At 37.9% G+C, this 23,625-nt stretch overlaps 1 protein-coding gene across 1 annotated transcript in view; it reads left to right on the top strand.

The window, feature by feature from the left end:
* NDFIP1 (Nedd4 family interacting protein 1) overlaps positions 1 to 16,644 on the top strand; it is a 51,218-nt gene extending 34,574 nt beyond the window's left edge. Inside the window, exons 4-8 of the mRNA XM_018050211.1 lie at positions 2,977 to 3,064; positions 4,017 to 4,141; positions 6,354 to 6,420; positions 9,550 to 9,655; positions 15,599 to 16,644. Of these exons, the coding sequence (XP_017905700.1) occupies positions 2,977 to 3,064; positions 4,017 to 4,141; positions 6,354 to 6,420; positions 9,550 to 9,653 (384 nt within the window). The 3' untranslated portion in view covers positions 9,654 to 9,655; positions 15,599 to 16,644. The remainder of the gene's footprint in view (positions 1 to 2,976; positions 3,065 to 4,016; positions 4,142 to 6,353; positions 6,421 to 9,549; positions 9,656 to 15,598) is intronic.

Raw genomic sequence — 23,625 nt, 5'->3', positions numbered from 1 at the left:
AGTGCAATGACACAAGGCCCAGAAGTTCAGCCCTTAGGATAGTAGACTGTTTGCAGGTCACATCTTCCATGGGGGGTAACAGTCCTAAAACCACTGCTTGGCAGAAGTTACAGTTCGTAAGCATAGTCTAGGCTGATTCTGCATGGTGACGTGCATTCAGTTCTTACAGGTGTAAGGAAGAACCCTCCTGGAGCTCATTGTCTAAAGAGAAAACAGTGTTTATATAGTTAACGTGTATTGGAAGCAAACAACACGGTTGACACTGTGTTTTGTGCTTATGTATATAGTATATATTATTTTCAGTCCTCAGAATAACCTTGCAAGGTAGAGATTATATTATCTCCATTTTACAGATGCAAAAATTGAGACCCAGAGAGATTAAAAATTGCCTAAAGTCATATAGCTAATAAGTAGCATAGGTGAGTCAAGCCCAGACATTTTAGACTCCAAAGTCCTTGTATCTATTCTCTAGATCTCTTGAATTATGGTAACTGTCCCATAGAAATAGACCAGGAGATTAGTGCAGCTTAATCACAGAACTCTGTTTTATTTGACAAATACACACATTTAAGAACTTCTTAAGGGGTTTTATTATTCAGCAAATATGTATGGAACACTTTTATGTATAATTTGCTGTGTATTTTGCAGTGGATAGATAGAAGGGTTTGTATAAGGCAATGCTCCTGCCATAACAAGAGCTTAAAGTCCAACTGGGGAACAGGCCCACAAAGACCTGTATCTAAGGGGCAGCACAAGAGCAGTGAGCATTAAGAATTGTGACTTTAACCTTGTGATCATGGGGAAGATGGGATTTGAAGTGGGCCCTGAGTTTTGATGGAGAAGAACATTCCAGAGCTGGAAGCTCAGAAAGCAGATGTTATTCAGCCAGGTACAGGGCAGTTTCTGTGGTTGTAGTGATTGGTGTTGCTTCAGCAAAGAGTTTGGCCAGAACTGTAGGTCGTAGAATCTTCTGAATACTAGGCTGAGACATTTAGACTTTACATTTAGGTCACACTGAATCCTTCAAAGTTTTTAAGTGTGGGTATGATAAGACAAGTATGGTGTTTTAGAAACATTAACCTGGTGACAATTTTAGGAAGAATTCTGGGGCTAGAGGTACCAAGATGGAAAGAATGGTTAGAAGACATTTATAGTATTACTAGGCATTACTTCCATGTATTTTGGTAGTTTATTTTGAATAGTTACGCACAAAACAGTTTCTCTTTTTTTATTTTGTTTATCTTTATTTTTGGCTGTGCTTGGTCTTCGTTGCTGTGCCGGCTTGTCTTTAGTTGTCGTGAGCGGGGGCTGCTCTCTATAGCAGTGCACAGGCTTCTCATTGCAGTGGCTTCGCTTGTTGCAGAGCATGGGCTCTAGAACACACTGGCTTTGGTAGCTGGGGCACATGAGCTCAGTAGTTGCAGCACCTGGGCTCTAGAGCATAGACTCAGTAGTTTGGGCGCATGGGCTTAGTTGCTCTGCAGTATGTGGGATCTTCCCAGATCAGCACCAGAACCCACGTCCCCTGGATTGGCAGGCAGATTCTTTACCACTGAGCCACCAGGGACGCCCACAAAACAGTACTTTCTATTTTGGCAAAGCCTGTTCTTCCTGCTAATATGAATTCAGAATACTAGGTATTTCTTATTTTAAAATATATGAAAGAGCCCATTCTTGTATAAATTTCAAACATTAGAGGAAAGATAGTAAATTAGATGAAGCTGCTACTTCCACTTCTTCTTTGGATCCCATTCTTCAGGGGAATGAATTAACAACTTATTAGAAATGTCCCAGTCCCTCTTATGTGTAGGGCAAGTTTTGGTTCTCCCTAAAGCTTTCTTTATTTGTTTATTTTTCATTTGAGGAACCCTCATTGGACTGTGTACAAGTCTACCACTTTAAGTGTGTATTCATTTTCTTTTTCAATATTTCAGCACATACCTACAATTAGTTGAAAAGGTAGGGGACTTTCCTGGTGGTCCAGTGGCTAAAAATCCACGTCCCAGTGCAGAGTACACAGGTTCAGTCCCTGCTGGGAAGAGCCATGTGGTGCTGGCAAACTAAGATTGTGCACCAGTTGCTGAAGCCGCGCACACTGACGTTCGTGCTTAAGAGAAGCAGCAAGAGAAGCCACCGCAGGGAGAAACACATGCCTCTCAATGACGGTAGCCCTTGCTCGCCACAACTAGAGAAAAGCACGAGTGTAACATCGAAGGCCAAGCACAGCCATAAATAAATAAATTTTAAAAATTAAAAAAAAAGAAAAAGGTAGGCTACATATGTTGGCGTCAGTGCTGGTCAAGATCATGTTCCTTCTAGACTTGCAACGCTATGTTTTCTGGTTAGGATGGAAAGGATTCTCTCTGCCAATAAGACTGGAAGTGAGGTTGTTTCAGACCTATATACCAGTATAAACAAATAGTTCTGGAGTTGAGCATGGGCAGCACTGTTAGACTCTTCATATATGATCACAGTATCTTCTTCCATCTGCCCCCACCAAGTCAGTCTTATAAAACTCTTGAGCTTATCAGTGGTATCTTCTCAATAGGTCCAGGATTACTAATGTTCTGGGCTAAACAGGCCCTGGATTACTGATATTCTAGCATTTAAGCCAAATGTGTAAGAGAATTTTCTTTTTCTTTATATGTATATTTCTTTATGTTTATATATATATGTGTGTATATATATATAAGGAAGAATGAATAGTTCTTTGTGAACTTTATAATTTTTGAAATATATTGTTAAAGAACTTGGGTTAGAAAGTAAAAAATTCCTTTCATTTCAGAAAAAATTTTATCTTAGAAGACCAGTGAAAAAATTAACATATACTAAAGCTTAATGCTCTTAGTTTTAAATTGAGCCAAAGTAGTACATTTTCCCCTTGGAAGTCACTTTTGTCCCTTTCTCAATTTTTTTTGATGTCTTTCCTTTGCCTTGAAATAACTTATTGTGAACTTACCTTTTCTTTTCATTTAGGATGAGGAGTTTGCAGGTCGGGAGGAGTTTGATGATCCTGACCAGATGAGGATAGGAAACGATGGGATTTTCATGTTAACTTTCTTCAGTAAGTATATACACACACAGCAGAGCCCCTTCCTGCAAACCAGAGTACTTTAGGTTATGAGTGAATATGACTGAATTAAAAGAACTAATTGAGCTAATATTTTAATAATTATATGTATTTGATGCCTTTTACTGACATGTTCAAAGCACAGTACACTTTCATCTTAATTTCCTGTCTCTGTCTTCAATTTCTGTGAATATCTATAGAAAATATAATTAAAGCAGTTATGGAGGATGCTGCATTTTTCCTTGAGCTGAGCTTCATTTTTCTGATCTTCAGAACGCCTTAAGCATTCCTCCTACTCATTCTTGACCTATAAAATAGGGAGAAAATGCCTTTGTCTGATGAATTCTGTTTTAAGCACTTCTGTTTTCCAGCACATCAAAGTCAACCTCATTTTTCCCCCTTGATGTTATTTTGCGTTTAACTTTCCATATGCCTGACTTGGAAGTGAGCAACCATTTCAGAAATTTTATTTTCTGTATTAAAAAGATAGGTAGGAAATGCAGTGCTTTTAGAGGTAACGCATTATGTAACCTGTCAGAGTTTACAGAAGCAAGAGGATGAATGACTTGAATCAGATTATTTAGGGGCATTAATTTAATGTTCAAATAATGTTTAATTACTCAGGTATAACACATACAGTAAAGGGTGCAAGTCATAAGTATGAAGTTTGGCGATATTAAGTTATTTCTTAAATTGTATAGCAGTAGGTGTAATAATGAAACACCTGATATTTTGAGACTGTGCTTTCTTGTGTGCTTTTGGGAGGAAGACAGAGGATGGCCATTTTGGGGAAGTGAGGTAAGAGTTGTGGATTGTGGGCTCAGCTCGTTTATCCTTGAGAAAGCTATTTTAGCAGAAGTAAATCCAGAGTGCACCCTTAGAACTCTTGCTCCTTGGATAACAGGATGTGTCTGACCTGCCTCTTTTCTTCTCTTGGCTTTTACAGTGGCATTCCTCTTCAACTGGATTGGGTTCTTCCTGTCTTTTTGCCTGACCACTTCCGCTGCAGGAAGGTATGGGGCCATCTCAGGATTTGGTCTCTCTCTAATTAAGTGGATCCTGATTGTGAGGGTAAGTTAAGTTGTACACCAGCAGTGATAGTCTCTGGAGAAGAATGAGTGGAATAATTTTGAGTATTTGACTTTGGAATTATCTCAACATTTAAAATGATTTTTTGTTTGTCTTTGTCTGGTTTCAAGAAATTGAACCTAGATCAGTTATAGTTGGTTCATGCACACAAGTTTTGTAGTCAATCTACAAAATATTGGTGGCCCTAGGACATCTATCCTTGTTCAGCTGCTTCCTCTGTTTTTAATGTTTATAATGTGGTACTACATGTATTTGTTCTGAAATTAGTTGTTTTTGTAATAAGAGTCTGTTAACTTTCTGGTATCTCATCAAAAGCAGACATTCCTCTCGTTAATGCTGCTGAAGTTTGAGTCCTTCTTCTCTCTTCCGCTCTGTTCTTTTCTCCCTCCTTCCTCCCTCTCAACCTTCCTCTCTTCCAAGATTGGTTTTAAGTAGCATCATTGGTTATGCCAGGATATTTGGAGAGCCAGAACTGTTCAACAAGCCCTACACCATTAGGGGCCCTTATCTCTAAAGTAAATAAGAGAGAGATCTTAAGTGATGTAGGAGTTACCAGTTAGTTAGAGTTGCATGAAGTAATTGAAAGTTGTAAAAGATCTAGTTTCTTTAAGTGTCCTCTGATTTCAGATAAGGTTACTGCCATTGTTAACTTTATAATATAAAATCAAGTTGTTTATCATAAACTGGCATTATTAACTAAGGGGTGTTGACTGAGCCATGGAGTTTTTCAAAGTTATTTATTCTAAGGCAGTTAACATTTTTAGAATTCCGAGTTCCTTTGAGAATCTGATAAAAATTATGGGCTTTTCTCCTAGACAGCTAACATATACTCTTCTAAAACATGGTCTTTAGGTTACGAGCTCAAGCCATGAAGAAGTTTCCATTCCTTCTCTAAATCTTATTAATCAAGAAATAAAACTATTCGAATGCTCAAACTGTGCTAAACTCTAGACTGTGTTAAAGTCTTCAACAGAAAGCAAGATCAAAGTAGTTACCAATCTTTTTATTTTTACTAAATTTTTAAAAGAATTAATCAGCTTTTATCAATTAGGATGGTCTTTGGAGTAACAGAACATGTAGCTCAAAAATGGCTTAGAAAACATTGGGGAAATTTTATTTCCAGTGAAAATAAGTCCTGACATGGAGGTCAGTTATGTTTCACTGATAGTCAAGGCCAGCCGACAGGTGTCTCAACCTGTTATACAGCTGGCCATGGCAATTTCAAGCATCACATCAGAAACACAACAGTGCTCAGCAGAAGAAAGGAAACTCTCTCCTCTCCCTTTCTTTTTAAGAGCTAAGAAGCTTTCCTAGCAGCCCTTAGTTCCCAATGGCCACAACAGTATCATGTGCTATAGAGTCCCTGGCAAAGGAATGGGATTATCATCATGTACATGGTTCCAGGGTCAAGGCCTGGGCTGAAAGGGCAGAAACAAAATCAGGGATCATTAGAAAGGAGGCCAAATATAGTTGAGTTTGGCACTGTGTAAGCAAAATAAAAGTATCATCAAGACATATTTCTGGGGCTTTCCTGGTGGCTTAGTGGTAAAGAATCTGTGTGCCAATGTAGAAGACACAGGTTTGATCCCTGATCCAGGAAGATCCCACATGCCACAGAGCAGCTAAGCCCATGTACCACAGCTAATAAGCCTGTGCTCTAGAGCCAGCAGGGTTCAACTACTGAGCCCACAGGCCACCAGCCACTGATGCCTGCGTGCTTTTGAGCCTGTGCTGCGCAACGAGAGAAGCCACAACAGTGAGAAGCCCGTGCACTGAAACTAGAGAGCAGCCCCGGCTCTCACAACTAGAGCAAAGCCTGCACAGCAGCAAAGACCAGCAAGGCCAAAAATAAATAAAATTTATTTTTAAAAAAGACGTATTTCTAAAAGAGGAAAAATAGTTTTTAAAAAACAAACAGGTTTGAGCACTTTCAAAACAAGGACTATGTAAAGCTGAAAGCTACCATATTTCAAGGTTGCTTTTCCATGAAAGGAAGTATATTAGCAAATATTGTAATCATTTCAAATCTGTACTATATAAAATACTTTGACTAAAATTTTAGAAATTTTTGTAAGCACTAAATGAGCAACAGCATTTGTGTACCAGTTAAGATATTGTATTTTGTAAACTCTTAAGCTAAAATGTGAAATAATATCTGCAGAGGTTCTCTAAAGTATTTTGCTTTATTTTTCAGTTTTCCACTTACTTCCCTGGATATTTTGATGGTCAGTACTGGCTCTGGTGGGTGTTCCTGGTTCTAGGTAAGTGCTTTTAAAAAAGAAAGGAGAGAAAAGATTATGTTAAATTTTAGAAGTAAAATTACTTTTATTAAACCTTCATCTCACTTACTATACAGTAATATATTAGTGATAATAAGTATAATTTTAAAAATATGTCAAAGGTTAGGCTGTTATCACCATCAGAGTAACATACGTAGTCATAGAATGTCTCTTAGTGGTGGTAAATTTTTCCTAACCCATCCATACACACTTCTCACATTTTCCATGTAGCCAGAGGGGCGTACCAATAAGATGGCTTTTTATAGTCCTTAGATTTTTTTTCCCCCTTGTGAGTTATTGCCACATAGGGTTCACAAGCTCAACCCCAAACTGCTTATAGGTATACTGTTACCTACTGAACTACTCATGGGTGTATGTGGCCTATCTTCAGTTGAATATATCAGTAGAAAACAGAAAATATATTGTCTTGCGTAACTTCTGGAAGAACCACCATTGGCTGTCCAGAATTCTTTAGTTTGCTCTTGATGAGAATAAGATTTTTTTTTTTTAAACATACTGGCCATTTCAGGTAGTTGGTCTTAAGATTGTACTTATTAGTGTTACTTATTTCCAAGACATCTTAAAGAAATGAGCAGTGTGGTGAATACCGTTGGCTTCCTCATTCTTTGTAGAGAAAGTTTGTATGATACAGTAGCAGACCATCATCATTGCTGTCATTCTACAAGAAAATAGAAGGGGCATCTTGTGGCTGTGAGGGTATAATTGTCTCACTCTGCTTCTGTGGCATCATTTTCTCCTATCCTAACATTTCTTCTGTCTCAGGCCTTTTTGCTATCTCCTCAGTTTGGATCTTTGGTTCCCAGGGTTGCTAATGGGTCTGGCTAGCACAGTGTAGAGCCCATGACCAAAAGCTGCTTAATATATTCAAGGCCTACCTGCTTCGCCTTAGGTAACAGAGTCCTGCACTGATGACTCTAAATTTTACTTAGTGAATACAAGTCATTCATGATGCCATCCCCTACCTCGCCAGTAGCATCATTTTATTCTACTCTTAGTCACAGTGTTCCAAGGAAAGAGACAGTGATTTTTACCTCTTCTCTTGATTACTGAGAAACTTAATAATTTAGAAAAACAACCTACAGGAGAGTTACTTTAGAGAAGTAGTTCCTTGACTTGCTTAGTCTCCAGACTGTATCTTTAAGAGAAAGTCTGACTCCTCATCTACTCCCAAGCCTAAAGTCCAGGCAAATCCTGAATAAGCCAAAGAAGAGCCATTAAGCATAATTTTAGGTTGACTGTTGACAACATAGATGATTTTTAAAAATCCAGTAGGCTGATTTCCTTCCTATATTAAAGTTTCATGGGAGATGAGTTTATAATACTTAGTAATTGATCATTCTTACTGTCTTACTGCTTAGTGGTAAGCAGAAAATGCTGAGACTTCAGATGTACTTCATACATTTGGATCAAATGTTGGAGTCATTTTTGGAACTCCTTGCAGAGAGAATCTTTTGTTGTTGTTGTTACTGTTTTTGGTGGTGGTGGTGTTGTTAAGGGGGGATGGTTTCCTGCAAAGACCAGGTCTATACAGAGTTCTTGAGCTGGCAGCTCATAAGCTACATCTAGCCTGTAGTTGTGACTTGTATGTTCCATAGTTATTTTCAGAAGTTATTTTTTTAGTTGTCATCATAAATGGGCTTCCCTGGTGGCACAAGTGGTAAAAAACCTGCCTGTCAATGCAGAAGACATAAGAGATGTGGGTTCGATCCCTGGGTCAGGAAAATCTTCTGGAGGAGGGCATGGCAACCCACTCTAGTATTCTTGCCTAGAGAATCCCATGGACAGAGGAGCCTGATGGGCTACAGTGCATAGCATTGCAGAGTTAGGCATGACTGAAGCGATTTTAACACACACACTTAGCACGCACACGTCATATAAAAACCAAGAACTTTCACATAAACTATCTGAATTTTTTTTACCTTTTTAAAATTGAAATATCTAGCAAAACTGATCTATATTCCCACATCGCACCCATCCTTTGACTGGAGTTAGGTTGTATTGTTGCTGATTTTGATGCCAAACAGGGTAGCTTTCACTGTGCTCAGTGCTGATGACTCTTGGTTGCTGCCAGAAATCATTTCTGACTGAGTGCAAAGCATCTTCCACTGCTTGAGTATATTTTAAAATATATCCAAAAGAAAGTTATTGCTCAGAGCCCGTGAGATGGGAGGAGGGTAGGAAATGGGGAATGGCTACTTAATGGGTACAGATAGTTTTAGGGACGATAAAGAATTCTGAAATTGGGTTATAGTTTTAACTACTAAAAGCCAGTGAATTGTATACATTAAATGGGTAAGCTTTGTGATATGTCAATTATATCTCCATAAAGCCGTTTGAAAAAAATGTGTCTGGACCAGGGGCCATCTCTGGAGGAAGAGGGCCAGCAGTGTGTGAGCTGCCACTGGAGGGAGCTCATCATCTTCCCTGCTGACTCCTAAATTAAGAATAGAGAAATAGAATTTAGAGTTGAGACAGAATTCTTGTAAAGTTAAGGACAGCCTGACATCTAGTGGACAGCATTGTGTACTGTTGACAGAAAAAAAAGAAGCCATAACAAGGATGACATTTTTTTATTTGAGAAAAACACTGTTTATAACCTCTCCGTTTTTAGTGTTAATTATCTTGGAATACTTTTTTGGAGCTCAGAAAGTAGGTTTTGGAATCCCTGGCTGTCCATCGGTTAGGACTCCACACTTTCACTGCTTAGGGTACAGGTTTGGTCCCTGGTTGAGGAACAAAGATCCTGGGGTGGGTAAGGAGAGTAGGTTTTGATGATGCTTCTCAGTGAGGCTTCCAAAAGCAAATGATGTAAATGTTTGGCCCCATCTTACCTTTTGTTTTCTTTTAGACCAATTAGATTCTGAATGTGCAAAAGAGACTCTTTTTGACTCTTGAGATTATATGTTCTCATTGAGAAATAGAAAACTTGGTATAAAATCAAATCCTTTGAAATTTTTAGAGGAAATTATGTTTTGATAGCTTTTCTGATAACAGAAAAATGAAATATTTGGTATTAGGAGGGATATTTTTGGGGATTGGGCTTAATATGTGAATTATAAACTCATTCTTGACTTTTCTTTTTTAAATTAGGCTTTCTCCTGTTTCTCAGAGGATTTATCAATTATGCAAAAGTTCGGAAGATGCCAGAAAATTTCTCAAATCTCCCCAGGACCAGAGTTCTCTTTATTTATTAAAGGTATTAAAGAAAAAAACTTTATTCCAGTCGCAGTGTAATCATGTGATGCATGGGTAGATTACTGTTCACATTTAGAGTAGAATATACAGCCTGTGGCAGGGGATATAGAGACAGTAAGGAAGCCATAGTCTTTGCCTTTTAGTTTCTAGTTTAGTAAGCAGTGTTTCTATGAAAAAACTATCTTAAAAGGCAGGAGACATCATCATCTCATGTTTGGACAATGCAGAAGAGACTTGACTAGGACTCAGGGTCCTTAATCTTTGAATCATGAATCCTGAAACCACTGTTTGGGTTGTACTAGTTCCAGAGGTAAGTAGTGAGAAGGAACCTTTCAGGCGTAATCACTAAGCTCTGTTTTTGTGGGGCCCCTAAACCCAGAGCTGGGAGAGTCCACAGTATTTGAGGAACTCCTTTTGGCTACTGACAAGCCTACCAAGGCTTCCATCTCCTAAAATCAGTGAGGGGCTTTCCTGGGCTTTTTCTTCAGGTTCACATCCTGATGTTACCATTCTGGTGGGAGGGTCAAACCCAAGGAAAGGAAGGGGAGAAAAGGGCCTTTTCCCTGCCTAGAACAGGAGGACTAAGCCTTGCCAAGGCTGTTTGGTTCCCCCATGGTTTTCCCCAGAGCCTGGCTCCATCTTGCATCACCAGCTGCGAAAAGGAGGAGACAGGGAATCTTGAGAAAGAGTACTCCAGAGAGAGGTCTCTAGTGACAAGATCTGATGGACCTCGTTGGAACTGATTCTTTGTTCCTTAAGACTGTTGAGGACAGGTAGAGCCAGGCTAGTTGAAGACATTGGGCTAGGGCTTGTGAAGGTTGTAACAGTTGAGATAGACCTTGAGATAAACCTAGAAAATGTAATATGGAAAATGTTGGGTGGGGAACCCTTTTAGAGTCACCTGAGGCAGTGTTGAATAGGAAGAGAGGTAGGGAAGTACGCAGCTGGCTCAAAGGAAGCAGTTTGTAACACAAAGGAGTGTTGAGGATTAAGGCTGGAAAGTCAAGCTGAGAGCATTCTCAAATATCTTGAGCACTAAGCCCATTTGCAGTGGAACCTTTGAACTCACAGAGCAGCCCTTTAAACCCAGTCACGTATTGGCTCAACACAAGGCTGATTCCATGTGAGCCTGTGTTTGCTGTTGGGTTATTTCATAGTTTTTGTAAGTAATCATATGCTAAGAGTGGAGTTTTCAGTTTTGAAGATTTGTTGTGGTCTTAAGATGCAGAGTAGCGTTCTCAGTTTCGAAGATTTCATGGTAGTCTCAGAATATATGCTTCTAGAAAAGAAAATATCATATTTAATTTGTCAGGTTGTGAGAGGGTGTTGAAAGTCTTTAAGCAACAGAATAATACGATAACTTCTTAAGTGAAATAAAAATTTTTTCAAGTATGGTGTAATAGTAATAACTAATATTTGTCAGCTTTTCAGTATGTCAGATACTGAATTAAGCATTATACATGTACCTGTGCATATACATGTACAATGTGCTTGTATAAGCAACAAAAGGTTATTAGTGACAGATAAGCTCAGATACATGCATGGTACAGTATATTCATAAGGCATTGTTATAAAAGTTAAAGCATGTAAAGAACCTAGGTTCTTTTGGTTGAAGTCAGTTTCTTCAAGAGTGTGTACTTTTATTTGAGAGACAGTTTTAGTCTTTAAGATTACCACTTATATTTATGACTGTTTTGTTTTGTTTTTTTTTTTCCCCAAGAAAAGGAATGTTTTATTACATGTCTAAAATGTCCTGAGAGGTGGTGTGTCCTGAATTTGAATTGGGTTACACAGTCTGGGTGCAGATGGACATTGACACACTCGCCTGGGCCCTAACCCCTGTGATGTTCTGTGTTACATCCTAACTTTAGGAGGCTTGTCAGATGTTTTGTGTGGTTTTAGTAGTTTATGTAGTTACCATTGTCATCTTTTTTCTCCTTCTGTGTGTCTGATTATAATTTATAGTTACTTCTGATCCTTAGCTTTAACTCTTACCTACCATAGGTTCAAAGTTAAGTCTTTGGGGTAGTCACAGTTCTCCTGATGATAAGCTTCTGAACCCACCACCACATTTCCCCTCATCCACTGGTGCCCACAAATACCCTGAGAGGACAGATCCCTCCCTCCCTCTCTGCCTTCCTTCCTTCACAGATTCTGTAGGTCTAGTGTATTGGTGGCTTTGAATCTCTAAATGACCGAGGCCACACCTCTGTCTGGTCACTTCATTCTTCTGGGGAAGGCAACTCTGGCTTCATTAGGGGATGCATACCTTTTTTATCTTGCATCTAATACAGGACAGGTTGATGTGACAATGGAAGTTGAGAGAAAGCCTGAATTTTGCAGTTTTCCTGTATTGTTAGGGACTTTGAGGATTTTTTTGTTTGTAAAATTTGTTGTTATTGTTTTGACTTACTGAAATTTCTAAAGTGTTTTATGGGTATATTCTAAATGTAAAACAGCTCATCTTTAGAGTTATGATTTGAAGTAGGCAGCCCTTAGTTAAGCAGTAATGCTGTTGGAGCTGTGAATGGGGTATTATAGACCTGGTACTCTCTGTGTTTTGGAGTCAGAATCATTACAATGCTTTAGGAGTTGTCGGAAACTTACATAATGGGGTTTCGTTGCTTTCCTGTCTGACTTTGATATCCTAGTTGATTTGAAATCATCCCTGACATGCCTAGAGGACTCAGAGCTCTAAATTAGGGGTTTAGAGACTTAGAGCAGCATTTAGAATTTTAATGACTTCCTTACTAATTTTCAGTATCCCCAGAAGGAATCCACAAAGCTATAATATCCCCTGGGACTGAATTTCCTTTATTCATTGACACAGGTAGGAACTGTCCATCCAGAACCAAAATTAGAATGTTTCCTTTTTATAGTTCAGGGGAAATTTAGGTTAGTTTGAAGATGTGGTAGAAAACCATCGTGTAAGATATGAAGATTTTCTTTCACTTAGACCTCTTACTTTTCTTTACTGGAGGTTTCACTGGTTAAAAGCTAGCTGTGGGGTTACTTTTGCCAGAAAGCCACAGATAGGAAATTGCTAAAATAACTTTGCTGTAGATAAAAATAATTCAATTCCCATGCTAAGGTCTGGCATTGTACTGGAAAAATGTATAAGAATAGTGACTTTTCTATTTAGACTGCCCAAAATATAGTGTACACACACACAAGACTGCCCCAAAAATGGGATACACACACACAAACCTTGAAATACCCTCAAAAGATCTTTCTTACCAGCCATAGTAGGTATTATAAGAGCTGAACGCTAAAGCTCATACACTACTGTCACAGGGTAGCTCTCGGTTTCCCTTCTGGAGCTCATTTAAGCTTATAAAGGAAATCTGGTTTCCTGCCTCACAGCCAGAAAAGCCAAAAGACACTGCTAGAGCTAGGCACAGCGGCATCAAGAAGTGTGTGACTATGAGGAAGCAGGAAAAACAATATGTTCCTTCTATGTTGTATGAAAAAGAAACAGATACCTTTTAGAAACATCTTTATCTGAAATGGTCAAAAATATAAAGTGTCCATACTTTATCTTATTTACCAGTTAACTGGAAAATAAATTTTCATCAAGTTCCACCTCCTCTGATGCTGCCAGATAATTGAGGAGTTAGCTATACATAGTAACTATAAGATGGTAACACAGTTAACCTGATACCTAATACTACTCCAAAAGTACTTATATATACAAAGTACAATGGATCTTAAATTTATTATCTTAACTACTTCTGAAATAGGAGGGGAAGAAAGTTTATAAGCCCTGACAGCATTAATGAGATGGGGCCCTTCATAATTAGATAGTGATCGCTGTGATCTGGTGAGTTATACATTCTAGGCATCAGATATCTTACCTTTTTTGCATATGATGATAAATATTTTCATTTTCTTTTTTTCTATAATCTTCCCCCTCCTCCTTAATACATCTTTATTTCCAATTCACCTCAAGTTAGTTTCACTTATTTGGGCTGTGTAAAGTAGCAAGACAGTAGAAAATATTGCCAGTGGAATTTTTGCTTTAAAAAAAATCACACAGGGTCCAAGAAGAAATTGTGTAGGCTGTTGGATTCCCTTGTTTCTTAAGTGATCTGATCTAAAGTTCAGTGGTGATATTCACAGTCCCTAAAACCTGTCTCTTTTCCAGTTTACATTCCATCATTGTTTTTGTAACAACCTGTGAATCAAATTGATCTCAACAGGCCTCTGAGTCATAGAGAACAGTGAATGCCTCTATAGCAATCTTTTTCGTTTGGAGTTTGTGTGGTGAATGAGATCACCCATTAGTAGACCTATCTAGGACCTTTTAATGGATTTTTTTTTAATACTGGAGAATAGCTGATTTACAGTGTTGTGTTATTTTCAGGTGTACTACAAAGCGATTCAGTTATACATACACATATATCTATTATTTTTCAGATTATTTTCCCACATAGGATATTACAGAATGTTGAATAGTGTTCCTTTTGTTATACAGTAGGTAGGACCTTTTAATGGATTTTTTTAGTGTCTTTTGGGTGGCTCTGACTTTGAGGGATCTGCTAAAACTAACTTACCTCCATGCACATAGCGTGAACTAAGTGGCCTGGTAGTTATCTGGAGTGTATCTCATATTCTTGAAAACTCTAGTGTTTTGACCTAATAGTAATTATTATATCAATTTTTATTTATTAATGGTAACTGATAAAACTGAATTTGCTTAGACTTATAATGAGTCTAACTAGCCTCATTGAAGAAATCTTTATTTGTCATATGCCTACCAGACAGATTTTATTTTTGGTTCTACTTGGCTTCAGGAATCCTTACATTCTTGTGTCTTTGTCCTTTCACATTCTGAAATCTCCCTAAAGAAGAGTTGCTCTTATATCAGTATCATTGGTTTGCTTCAGATCAAAACACCAAGTGAATTTGGAGTTTGGGAAAATATTAATGTTCAAAAAGAATATGTTGATTTCTTCCAGAGTTGTAGCTTCTCTGCATCTTGGCAACTTTTTAAAGATGTATGCACCAGTCTAATTGGTCTATAAAAGGGCTGCTTGTGGCTTTTAAAGTAATTTTGAAAGATGGAAGGGCCTACGTATGAGCCTGTCCAGCTTTCACTTGGTGTAGTGTACCCCAACATAGTTTCTCAGTAAGCTTTTAAGTGTTAATGTATCTCTTTAGAGTATTTTTTTTTTGGCACTAATACAGGGAGTTATTTGTATTTTTTCCATGAGAACCAAACCAGTTTATATGCCAATATAAAAATTCATCAAAGTGTTATATGAAAATTCCATTTATAATAGATGGACATCATTTTGAGAGTATTTATTTCAGTCATGTAAATTGCTTTATAAAATTGGGTCTGCGTACACTTTTTTTTGTCTACCAGAGATACCTCCTCCAAAATACAGTAACTTCCCCCCCTCCCCCTAGTTATTGGGAAGAAGTACCTGTGGTTCCTGTGAATTTACAGCTGTTTTCTAACTTTGCTGTGCTCCAAGGATAGCGTGACATCACTGGCATCCTTACTGGAAATCTTTCATGTGAGATCTGGCAGAACTGGCAGGATAAACAGCTTCAAGTGTGTTTGGAAAATTACCTACGCATTTGGATTGTGCTGTCTCTTTGTCCCCAAGTTTCAGTCATTGCCATTGGTGTTAAGTGTGGGATGAAGTGCTCCTTGAATTCTTTTCTTGTGTTAGGTTTAGAGAGAGAGATCCCTGACCTCATGGGATTTAGAGAAAGCATTTAAGTCTTTCCTAGTTCTGGAGACCTTGATAACTTTAAGAACCAAAAATGTAATGTTTTTTAATATTATGATGTCAGTGTATAGTAATCTTAAAGCTATGTTAAAATGTACTTCTCATGTCTCCAAACATCCTGCCTTCTTTTGTGACTACATCCTTCTTTTAGCCAAAATAACAGCCTAACCAGAGTTCCAATATTCAATATCCTTCTCTGGCAGATGTTTTCTGGCAAAGGCCTTCCTGCATTTATGAATTCTCTCCCAAGAAGCAAGAGAACACCTGCAGGAAGTGAATCAAGATGCGGAACACAGAGGAATCATCACCTGCTTTAAAAAAATAAAGTACTGTTGACAAAGATCATTTCTCTCTATTTGTTCCTAGGTGTAAAATTTTAATAGTTAATGCAAAATTCTGTAATCATTGAATCATTAGTGGTTAATGTTTGAAAAAGCTCTCGCAGTCAAGTCTGTGATGTATTAATGATGCCTTATCTATTGTTTGTAGTCATTTTAAATAGCATGAGCCTTGTCCCTGTAGTCAGTAGGGGGCAATCTTGCTTTTATTCATCCTCCATCTCAAAATGAATTTGGAATTAAATATTTTAGTGTAAGATATGTATAATGCTGGCCATTTAAAAAGGGGGTTTTCTCAAAAGTAAAAACTTTTGTTATGACTGCATTTCTGCACATAATCCATTTTGCTGTTAAAATTAATCTAGAAATTTATTTAATTGTACTGTGAACACCTGGAAGCAAACTCATAGTGCAAAATACATTTAAAGTGTGGTCAAGAATATGTTCTTAATTGGTAAAAAATAAGCATTAATTTCTTATAGTCTGTATTCTAATTTTGCAGTACCTTATTCTGTGTTGTGTACCTAAGGGATTGTAAAGGTGTTGTCACTGTATAAAATAGAAAGGACAAGGACAAATGCAGCATAATTACTAATAAATTGCAATTCTCGACACTTTCTATATGATTGGAATCCCTGCCCCTTTTTTCTTTTTCTTTTGTCTCCTGATGATTAGGCCAGGGGCTAGGAGTAGAGAGGGGATTAGGTACTAGGAGCAAAGAAAGAATTAGCCTGAAACTTTTGAGATGATCCCTAACATACTGTACTACTTGCTTTTACAATGTGTTAGCAGAGACCAATGTGTTATAAATGTAGAGTGATGTGCTTTCTGCCAAGTGGTAATTCACCCTGGTTTGCTATGTTAAAGCTGTAAATACAACAGAACATTAATAAACGTCTCTTGTGTAGCAACTTTTGCTGTGGATTACCGTTTAATTTCTTGGTTTGCACTTAGGCAGTTTTTTCTAATCTTCATTCATATAGATACATACACAGTCATTCAATAAACACAAAAACTGGTCTTGGGCCAGTTTTTTTCTTTTTTAGCACGGGATGTAACTTTCATATCATATTCAGTATATTCCTAAAAATGTATTAGTTCTTCAAAAGATAATGGACTAAAATAAGGGAGGAGTTGTAGAGATTGTAAGTCATTCTGGAATTCCAACTATGCTTCATTTTTAGACATAATGTTAGATAATTTATTTCTGATGTTTTCTGCATGTTCCCTGCATTTGCCCTTTTTCTCAGTTGAACAGTCAACTGGTTTAAGTCCTGTGAGCAAGTGCCCAGGTGAAGCTAAAGCTTTCTCCTTCCTCCTGGTTTTCTATTCTTGTCTCAGTTGTGTTAAATTTAGACACCAGTAGTTTTTATGATATCAGTTGTTTGGGTTTTTTCCCCTCCACTTAATATATAAAGAAAAAATGTAACAAGATGGTTAAATAACTATACAAACCAGCACTAGCATGGTATGATAGCTGCACATGTTCATTTGTTTGCTGCATGTGAACATGCAGGATCAGCTTAGGAAGTGAGTGTTCAGGGGTACCAGTAAGTAATGCGTAGAAGTGTGCATTATTTGAAAGGCCAAACAGGAAACCTGAGTGCCTCCTGGAACAATGTTTCAAAGACTACTTATTCTAATTCATTTATTGATTACAGTAAGTATAACTCATTTATTGATTACAGTGAGTAATAATATACCATTATGTTCTTGTTTACAAGTTATATTTTACAATAGATACAGTCTTAAAAGTCTCTGAAGATTTTTTTTAATATTTTGAATTAGATTGTACCAAACATAGACTTTGGAGGAGTTTATAGCCTATCATGTTCTTCTAACAGTCTGAATAAATTTGGACATTGCAACAGAGCTATTTAAATTATCTTACAGGACAAAATAGAGGGGCCCTACATCACATTAACTAAGACATTGTAGTTTTGCTTTGTGTTTACTCTTTAGGTCTTATGCCTTATTTGACTTTGTGTATTTGAGGGCTGAAATATTTGGAATTCTTATTTCTGCATATTTTGCAAAGTCCTTAAGACTTTGTTATACATAAACCTAAGGTTGGTATGCTTTAAAATTAATTAGGATGGTGATTTCTCTCTTTTTTAAATGTTCTAAAAATTCAAGTCTTTGCAGATACACGAGTTACCTGGGGTCCTCACTGTTAGGGTGGAAATGTTTGTTTTGCAGTATTACTGTTTATTTTTCTGTCTCTCTTCTGTCTCCCTTTGGTGGGTTCATTATTAAGAATAACCCTTTCAGATAAAGGAGAAGTGTTTAAATTATTTGAGAGAGAATACTGAGGAACCACTGTCATTTGCACAAGGTTATGGAATAAATTGGCTTTGACCTTGGGCTGAGGGACAGCTGGGGCTCTTCTATGACTTCAGAGGTCCCTCTTGTCTCTGACTTACTGTTGCCAATTGGAATGATGCAAACAAAGTTATCTGACTTGAGCTGTGTCCCGCTGTGGGTTGCTAGTAACCCAGATGAAATTTCTTTTGGCCTTCAGTATATGCTCACACTATATTTAAAGGTAGAAAGAACTCCTGAAAGGGAGTTTCAGGGCCAAATGATAGTAAGCGGTTGCCTGAGATGTCAGGGTTCTAGGTGAGAATCAAGAAAAATGTACCCAATAAATGGAGTGCTGGCCTCAGCTTTGAGTCCAACTCTACCACCTCTTACCCATGTCTGACCTTATTGAGGGGTTGGATAGTCCATATTGAAAAATCACCTGTTCCTAATAGTAGTAAACACCGATAATCAAATTTTAACTTAAAACATGCCAAGAATAGACACAGAACTGTACATTTATGTAAAATACGAGAGAATAATTTATGAAAAAGTAATGTGGGTCCTACCACCTACCTGAATCTGTTTTTTTGTGAAACCTTAATGATGAATACAGGAAAACCATGTATGAATATAAGATGTAGCTTAATTTTCAAGTTTGGCTGATTTTTTTAGCTAGTTAGATTTTCACCTTTTCAGGCTTTCTGAAGATAATTTGAGGGATGACGAGAGGTGTAGCAAAATGCAAATATGTTTCTGTAGATGGTTTGTGCGTTTAAAAAAATTCTTGCTTTGCACATTATTAAGCCTAAATAGCAGTTACAGTCTCTAAGGCCGATAAAGTGAGAGAAGTGAGAGCATTTGGTGCACCCAGTACTAAAGGTAAGTACCGGAGGTGTAACCTGTGTACGGTGTGTGGTTGTCCCCATTTAGAGCACCCACAAAAAGTGCTGTTTGACAGGGAACTTCTGAGTATTGGCTCTCTGTATGTTCTGCTGCTAAAATGCAGAACGTCTCAAAGAAAGACGCCAAAATTCTTTGAGGGAAGGGTAAGTTCAGGTCGAAAATAAAAGACTTTCAGGAGGAAAGGAGTTACAGAAAGTGATTTTGTGTTCTAAAAAGGGGCTCTTTGATAACCCAGTTCCTTTCTTACGTACAGCTTTATGACCTATAGAAAGAACCTGCTCTTTGGACAACCTAAGTAGAGAGCTTTCCTCCTGAGGACAGTTTCTCTGTCTAGAAATTTGAAATAGTCCCATCTACTTCGTGGCATTTTGGTCCCCTCAACCCTCCGGTTAGTCTCAGATTTTGTCACTTGTAGTATAGATACATCACTTCAGTTTTGTTTTGATGCTCTTTTTGCTTAAAAGTGTTTTATTTACCAAAAAGCATTGCATTCTGATTTTGAGAGTTTTAATTCAGTTGGCAGATTTGTAAGGTGTAAACTTAAAGGCAAATCTATTTATTAAACCTGAATATAGAATATGGTAAATAATGAGAGTCATCGTATGTTTATACAGGATTTCATCCAGGTCAGAAGCTGGGATGTAGTTTTGTGAAATAGACATCTCCCAACCCTGCTTTGTATGTTGTTCATTCTGCTCTAAAAGTGATTCGTTTTTACCAGTTATGTGAGAAATGAAATATTTCACAGACTTTTCCCCATCCTTATGTGATTGCAGGTTTATAGACAACAAAACACGGAGAAAAGCGGTTTCCCTGAATCTTACACAAAGATTAGTGTGGAACTGCTGAGAAGTCCATATTCATTATTATTCATTAGTTATCTGGAAGGTTCACCGGTGGGTCAAAAACCTAAAAAAATAAAAAACTCAGATATAGGGAAGGTAATTTCTTGCCGCAAAGTATTCTCAACTAAACTATAGAACTAAGGGAGGGCTGCCTTCTGACTCTGAAACGCAGCCTGACTCTTCTGAAGTTCGTCCCATGCTGCACTGATTTTTCACCTTGCTAGTTAGGTTAGGGTTTGCATTCACATCCCCTACTGAGAGCTGCTTCCTCCATTTAAGCCAGTTACTTCCTGAGCCAAGGAAAGAGGATTGGGGCAACCTATTGTCATAACTCGGCTAGAGTTACACATGATGAAACATTTTTCTTTTCATTTGCACAAGAGTCCGAAATGCCTAAAATGTCCCCTTAAGTGAGATTTTAGAAAGAATTCTGCCATCTGCTTCCTAATTCCACATTTTATTTTGACAGAACATTTCTTAGGCTGTATGTGGCAGTCACTAGGTCTAGATGTCACTCTGGTCGTTTTACAGTGTTGGGTTTTTTCTCTGATTATCGACATTGAGGGGTTTTATACTCGTGGGTTTTTTTTTTTCAGTTTGCTTTTTAACTAGGATTGCAAATAAATTACTAAGTGAGCCACTGGATAGATCAATATTTCCACCAATCCTTTTATTACTAGCATCATTTGGTACTGTGTGTGTAGTTCTTTTAAAAAGTGATTACTGGTGGGCTACAGAAGCAAAAGTAGCTTTCTCTTTTTTGAGGGGGTGGGTTTGGCTCAGTGAGTGTCTAACCCTGGATCCCCGTAACCATGGTCATGTGTATAAGAAAAGCCCTTTTGGGGATAGTTGTATTTGTTTTCCCTGTGGCTATGTGTGTGAGGTGCATTTTAATCTGTATGTAGATCTCCCAATTATTTTTGTCCTTAAATGCTTCTGTGATTTAGCAGTTCTCTAGATTTAGGTATTAAAACTTGTTTTTCTAATCCTCATCCTGTGGAATTTACGAATGGTCAGGCTTGGTTCCTGCTGCAGTTCCACAGAGCTTCCGAATAAGGATAATGGGTAAGTACTCATCTCAAACCTTCACTTTGCAGGGAAGAAACCTGAAAAGCATGTATTGTTGTCTAGTTGCTCAGTCATGTCTGACTCTCTTGCGACCCCATGAACTGTAGCCCCCAGGCTCCTCTGTGCATGGGATTCTTCAGGCAAGAATACTGGAGTGGGTTGCCATTCCTTCTTCAGGAGATCTTCCCAACCCAGGGTTGGAACCCATGTCTCCTGCAATGGCAGGTGGATTCTTTACTTCTGAGCCACCAGGGAAGCCCAGACCATGTATACCTACACTTAAAATTATGAGTTAATTTTTCATTAGGGTATTTTCATGGCATTGACTGTTAGTAAAATTAAGAGTTATTTTGTCTTCATGTAGGTCTTCTCAAAGCTCATGGCTACCATATTTTCTTTTTATGGCAGCACTATGGGAAGGAATGTGTTGGCTCAGCCATGGGGAAAAGCCATAGGGAAAATAATTTCTGAATATTTGGCTGTCTAAGAGTGATCATAGACTCTTCCTTGGAGGTCCTAAAAAATTGGGTCAATCCTTCCCTGGAATGGCTTAAGGGTGAAGGAAAAGGAATGGATTAGCAGGCCCCTGAAAGTCCCCCAGAGCCCCAGAGGTTTGTATGTGGCCCATGTTCGTGACAGATGGAAGAGTAAGTTCTACAGATGTCACGTCTGCTGTTCCCAGGCTATGCTCCCTTTAATGTCGTGACCTTCTGTGAACACTGTCCTGAATAGCCTGCAAGAAGGGACTGTGTTCAAACTAATGGGAAACCTAAGTTGGGTGGCTTTTTACCTGCTGCTACGGTTTAAGATCCAGTAATCAGTAATCAAAAAAGTGTACTTTGTCAGAATCCCAAAATGAGGACTCAAAAAAGCACACTCTAGTTTCCAAATTCATTTTCAACCTTTGCATATTCTGAAGGATTTTAGTTAAGATGGCATTCCATAATGTTACCTTTAAGACTCCTTTTCCTAAAGGACCATGGGAGGAAGAAAGAAAGAAGATTAGGTGGTTAGGGAGGGCCCTGGAGGAAATGAAGTCTGATTTGTTAAGAGGGGACCTGCAGAAGAGTGTAGCAAATCCATTCCTTTTGTTCTTTGCTTCTGCTTTAATCCTTCAAACTCACAGGATAAGATTGCCAACTAATTGCTGGGAGCCCCCTATAAAAGAGGATTGGTCTAAATTGAAGAATAAAGAGTGACTAAAAATTTTTTTTTAATTCCTCTTTTATTCGAGTCTTTTTTTTTTTTAACGTATGATTATGTCTCCAAGAAGTGGTTGCATACCTTCTTGAGAAGTTTTCTTTAAAAGAGAAGAAAATGTTTGAAATTTCAAAGACTCTTTCCCCCCCCTCCACTGTAGAATTTATGTAAGCGTGTGATGAACTAAATTCATTAGGCTGTAGTTTAAGAAAAAAAGAGACTAGTGTGTTTTATAGTGGTTGCTCACTGGTAGAAGTATGATGACCATTTTAAAGTGCAGTTTGATCTTTTGGGGGAGACACTTAAATTCTCTGAGTATACACACTGTACTTAGGACAAATTATTGTGTTTTTTACTTTGGTGCCAATCTCAATTGTGTCCTTGTTGGGTGCTTATTTTCAGATAGTACCAGATCCATCCAAAAACAGTATACTAAAAATTGTCATTAAAAACATATCAAGTTTTAATAGCAAGTCATGGATACTTTTACTGCCTGTTATTTATTGCCGCGTGTATTTTATTAGAAGGAAAGGTAAATAAATGTGTTTTGCAGAAAATATGTAGTGCAAGTCAGCTTCAGTAGTAGTTATTATTTTTTAATTTGATGATGGAGCATTTACACACTTAGTTTATTAGTGAACTTCCCATAAAACTTTTAGGAACACAAGGGCAAAGCAGAGGTCATGAGTTTACCCAGGCTGGCCTTCTACAGCACTGCTTTGGTGACATCAGACACCCGAAGGGAAGCCAAGACACTTTCCTGCATCCTCACATACCAAGTGGCTTTGGCTTCACCTCCATCTGCGTATTTTATTCCCCTTGGAAAGAATCACAGATGAAATTTAGATAACCACCTGTGTGTTAGAAGTGATAAAGTCCACTTTCTGAGAAATATGGTTTCTATGTATTATATATACTTCTGATCTGGATTTTAAATTTGTATTTCTTGTAAACAACTTTATCGAGATATGATTGACATACAAAAAGCAGTACATATTAAATGTATACAACTTGATGAGTTTGGAGAATGGTTTACATCTATGAAACTGTTACCACCACAATCTGTGCCATGAACATTTCCATCACCTCCAGAAGTTTCTTCCTGCCTCTTTATTATCTTTTTTTTGGTGATAACACTTAGCAGAAGATCTACCCTCTTGGCAGATTTTAAAGTACACAATAGTGTTGTTAACTATGGGCACTATGCTGTACAGCAGATTGCTGGGACTGCTGTATAATGGAAACGCTCCGGTTTCTTGAATGCAGATGTTTCAGGCTATCATCTGATAAATACTCATTTCTTGATGTGTATGACCTTGTGTTGGCTATGGTGTACCCATAATTTGGGCAAGGGAGCCCTGGGCACAAGGAGGTTCTGATGAGGGAGAAGGCAGCACATAAGACAAAGTGCTTTCCTGTGCAAGAAATCATGATACACCAGCATCTTCTCTGCCTTATTTGCATAGAGGTGTAAGAAGTTTATTATACTTTCCAAGCTATGATGACCTGCTCCTAACTTAGTTTTCACCAGAGGAGCACTAAAGATTTTCTTAAAGCCAAATACCCTCCAAG

The sequence above is a fragment of the Capra hircus genome, chromosome 7, assembly GCF_001704415.2.
Source record: "Capra hircus breed San Clemente chromosome 7, ASM170441v1, whole genome shotgun sequence".
In the NCBI taxonomy this organism is placed as follows: domain Eukaryota; kingdom Metazoa; phylum Chordata; class Mammalia; order Artiodactyla; family Bovidae; genus Capra; species Capra hircus.
This window is presented reverse-complemented; position numbering and strand designations above follow the sequence as displayed.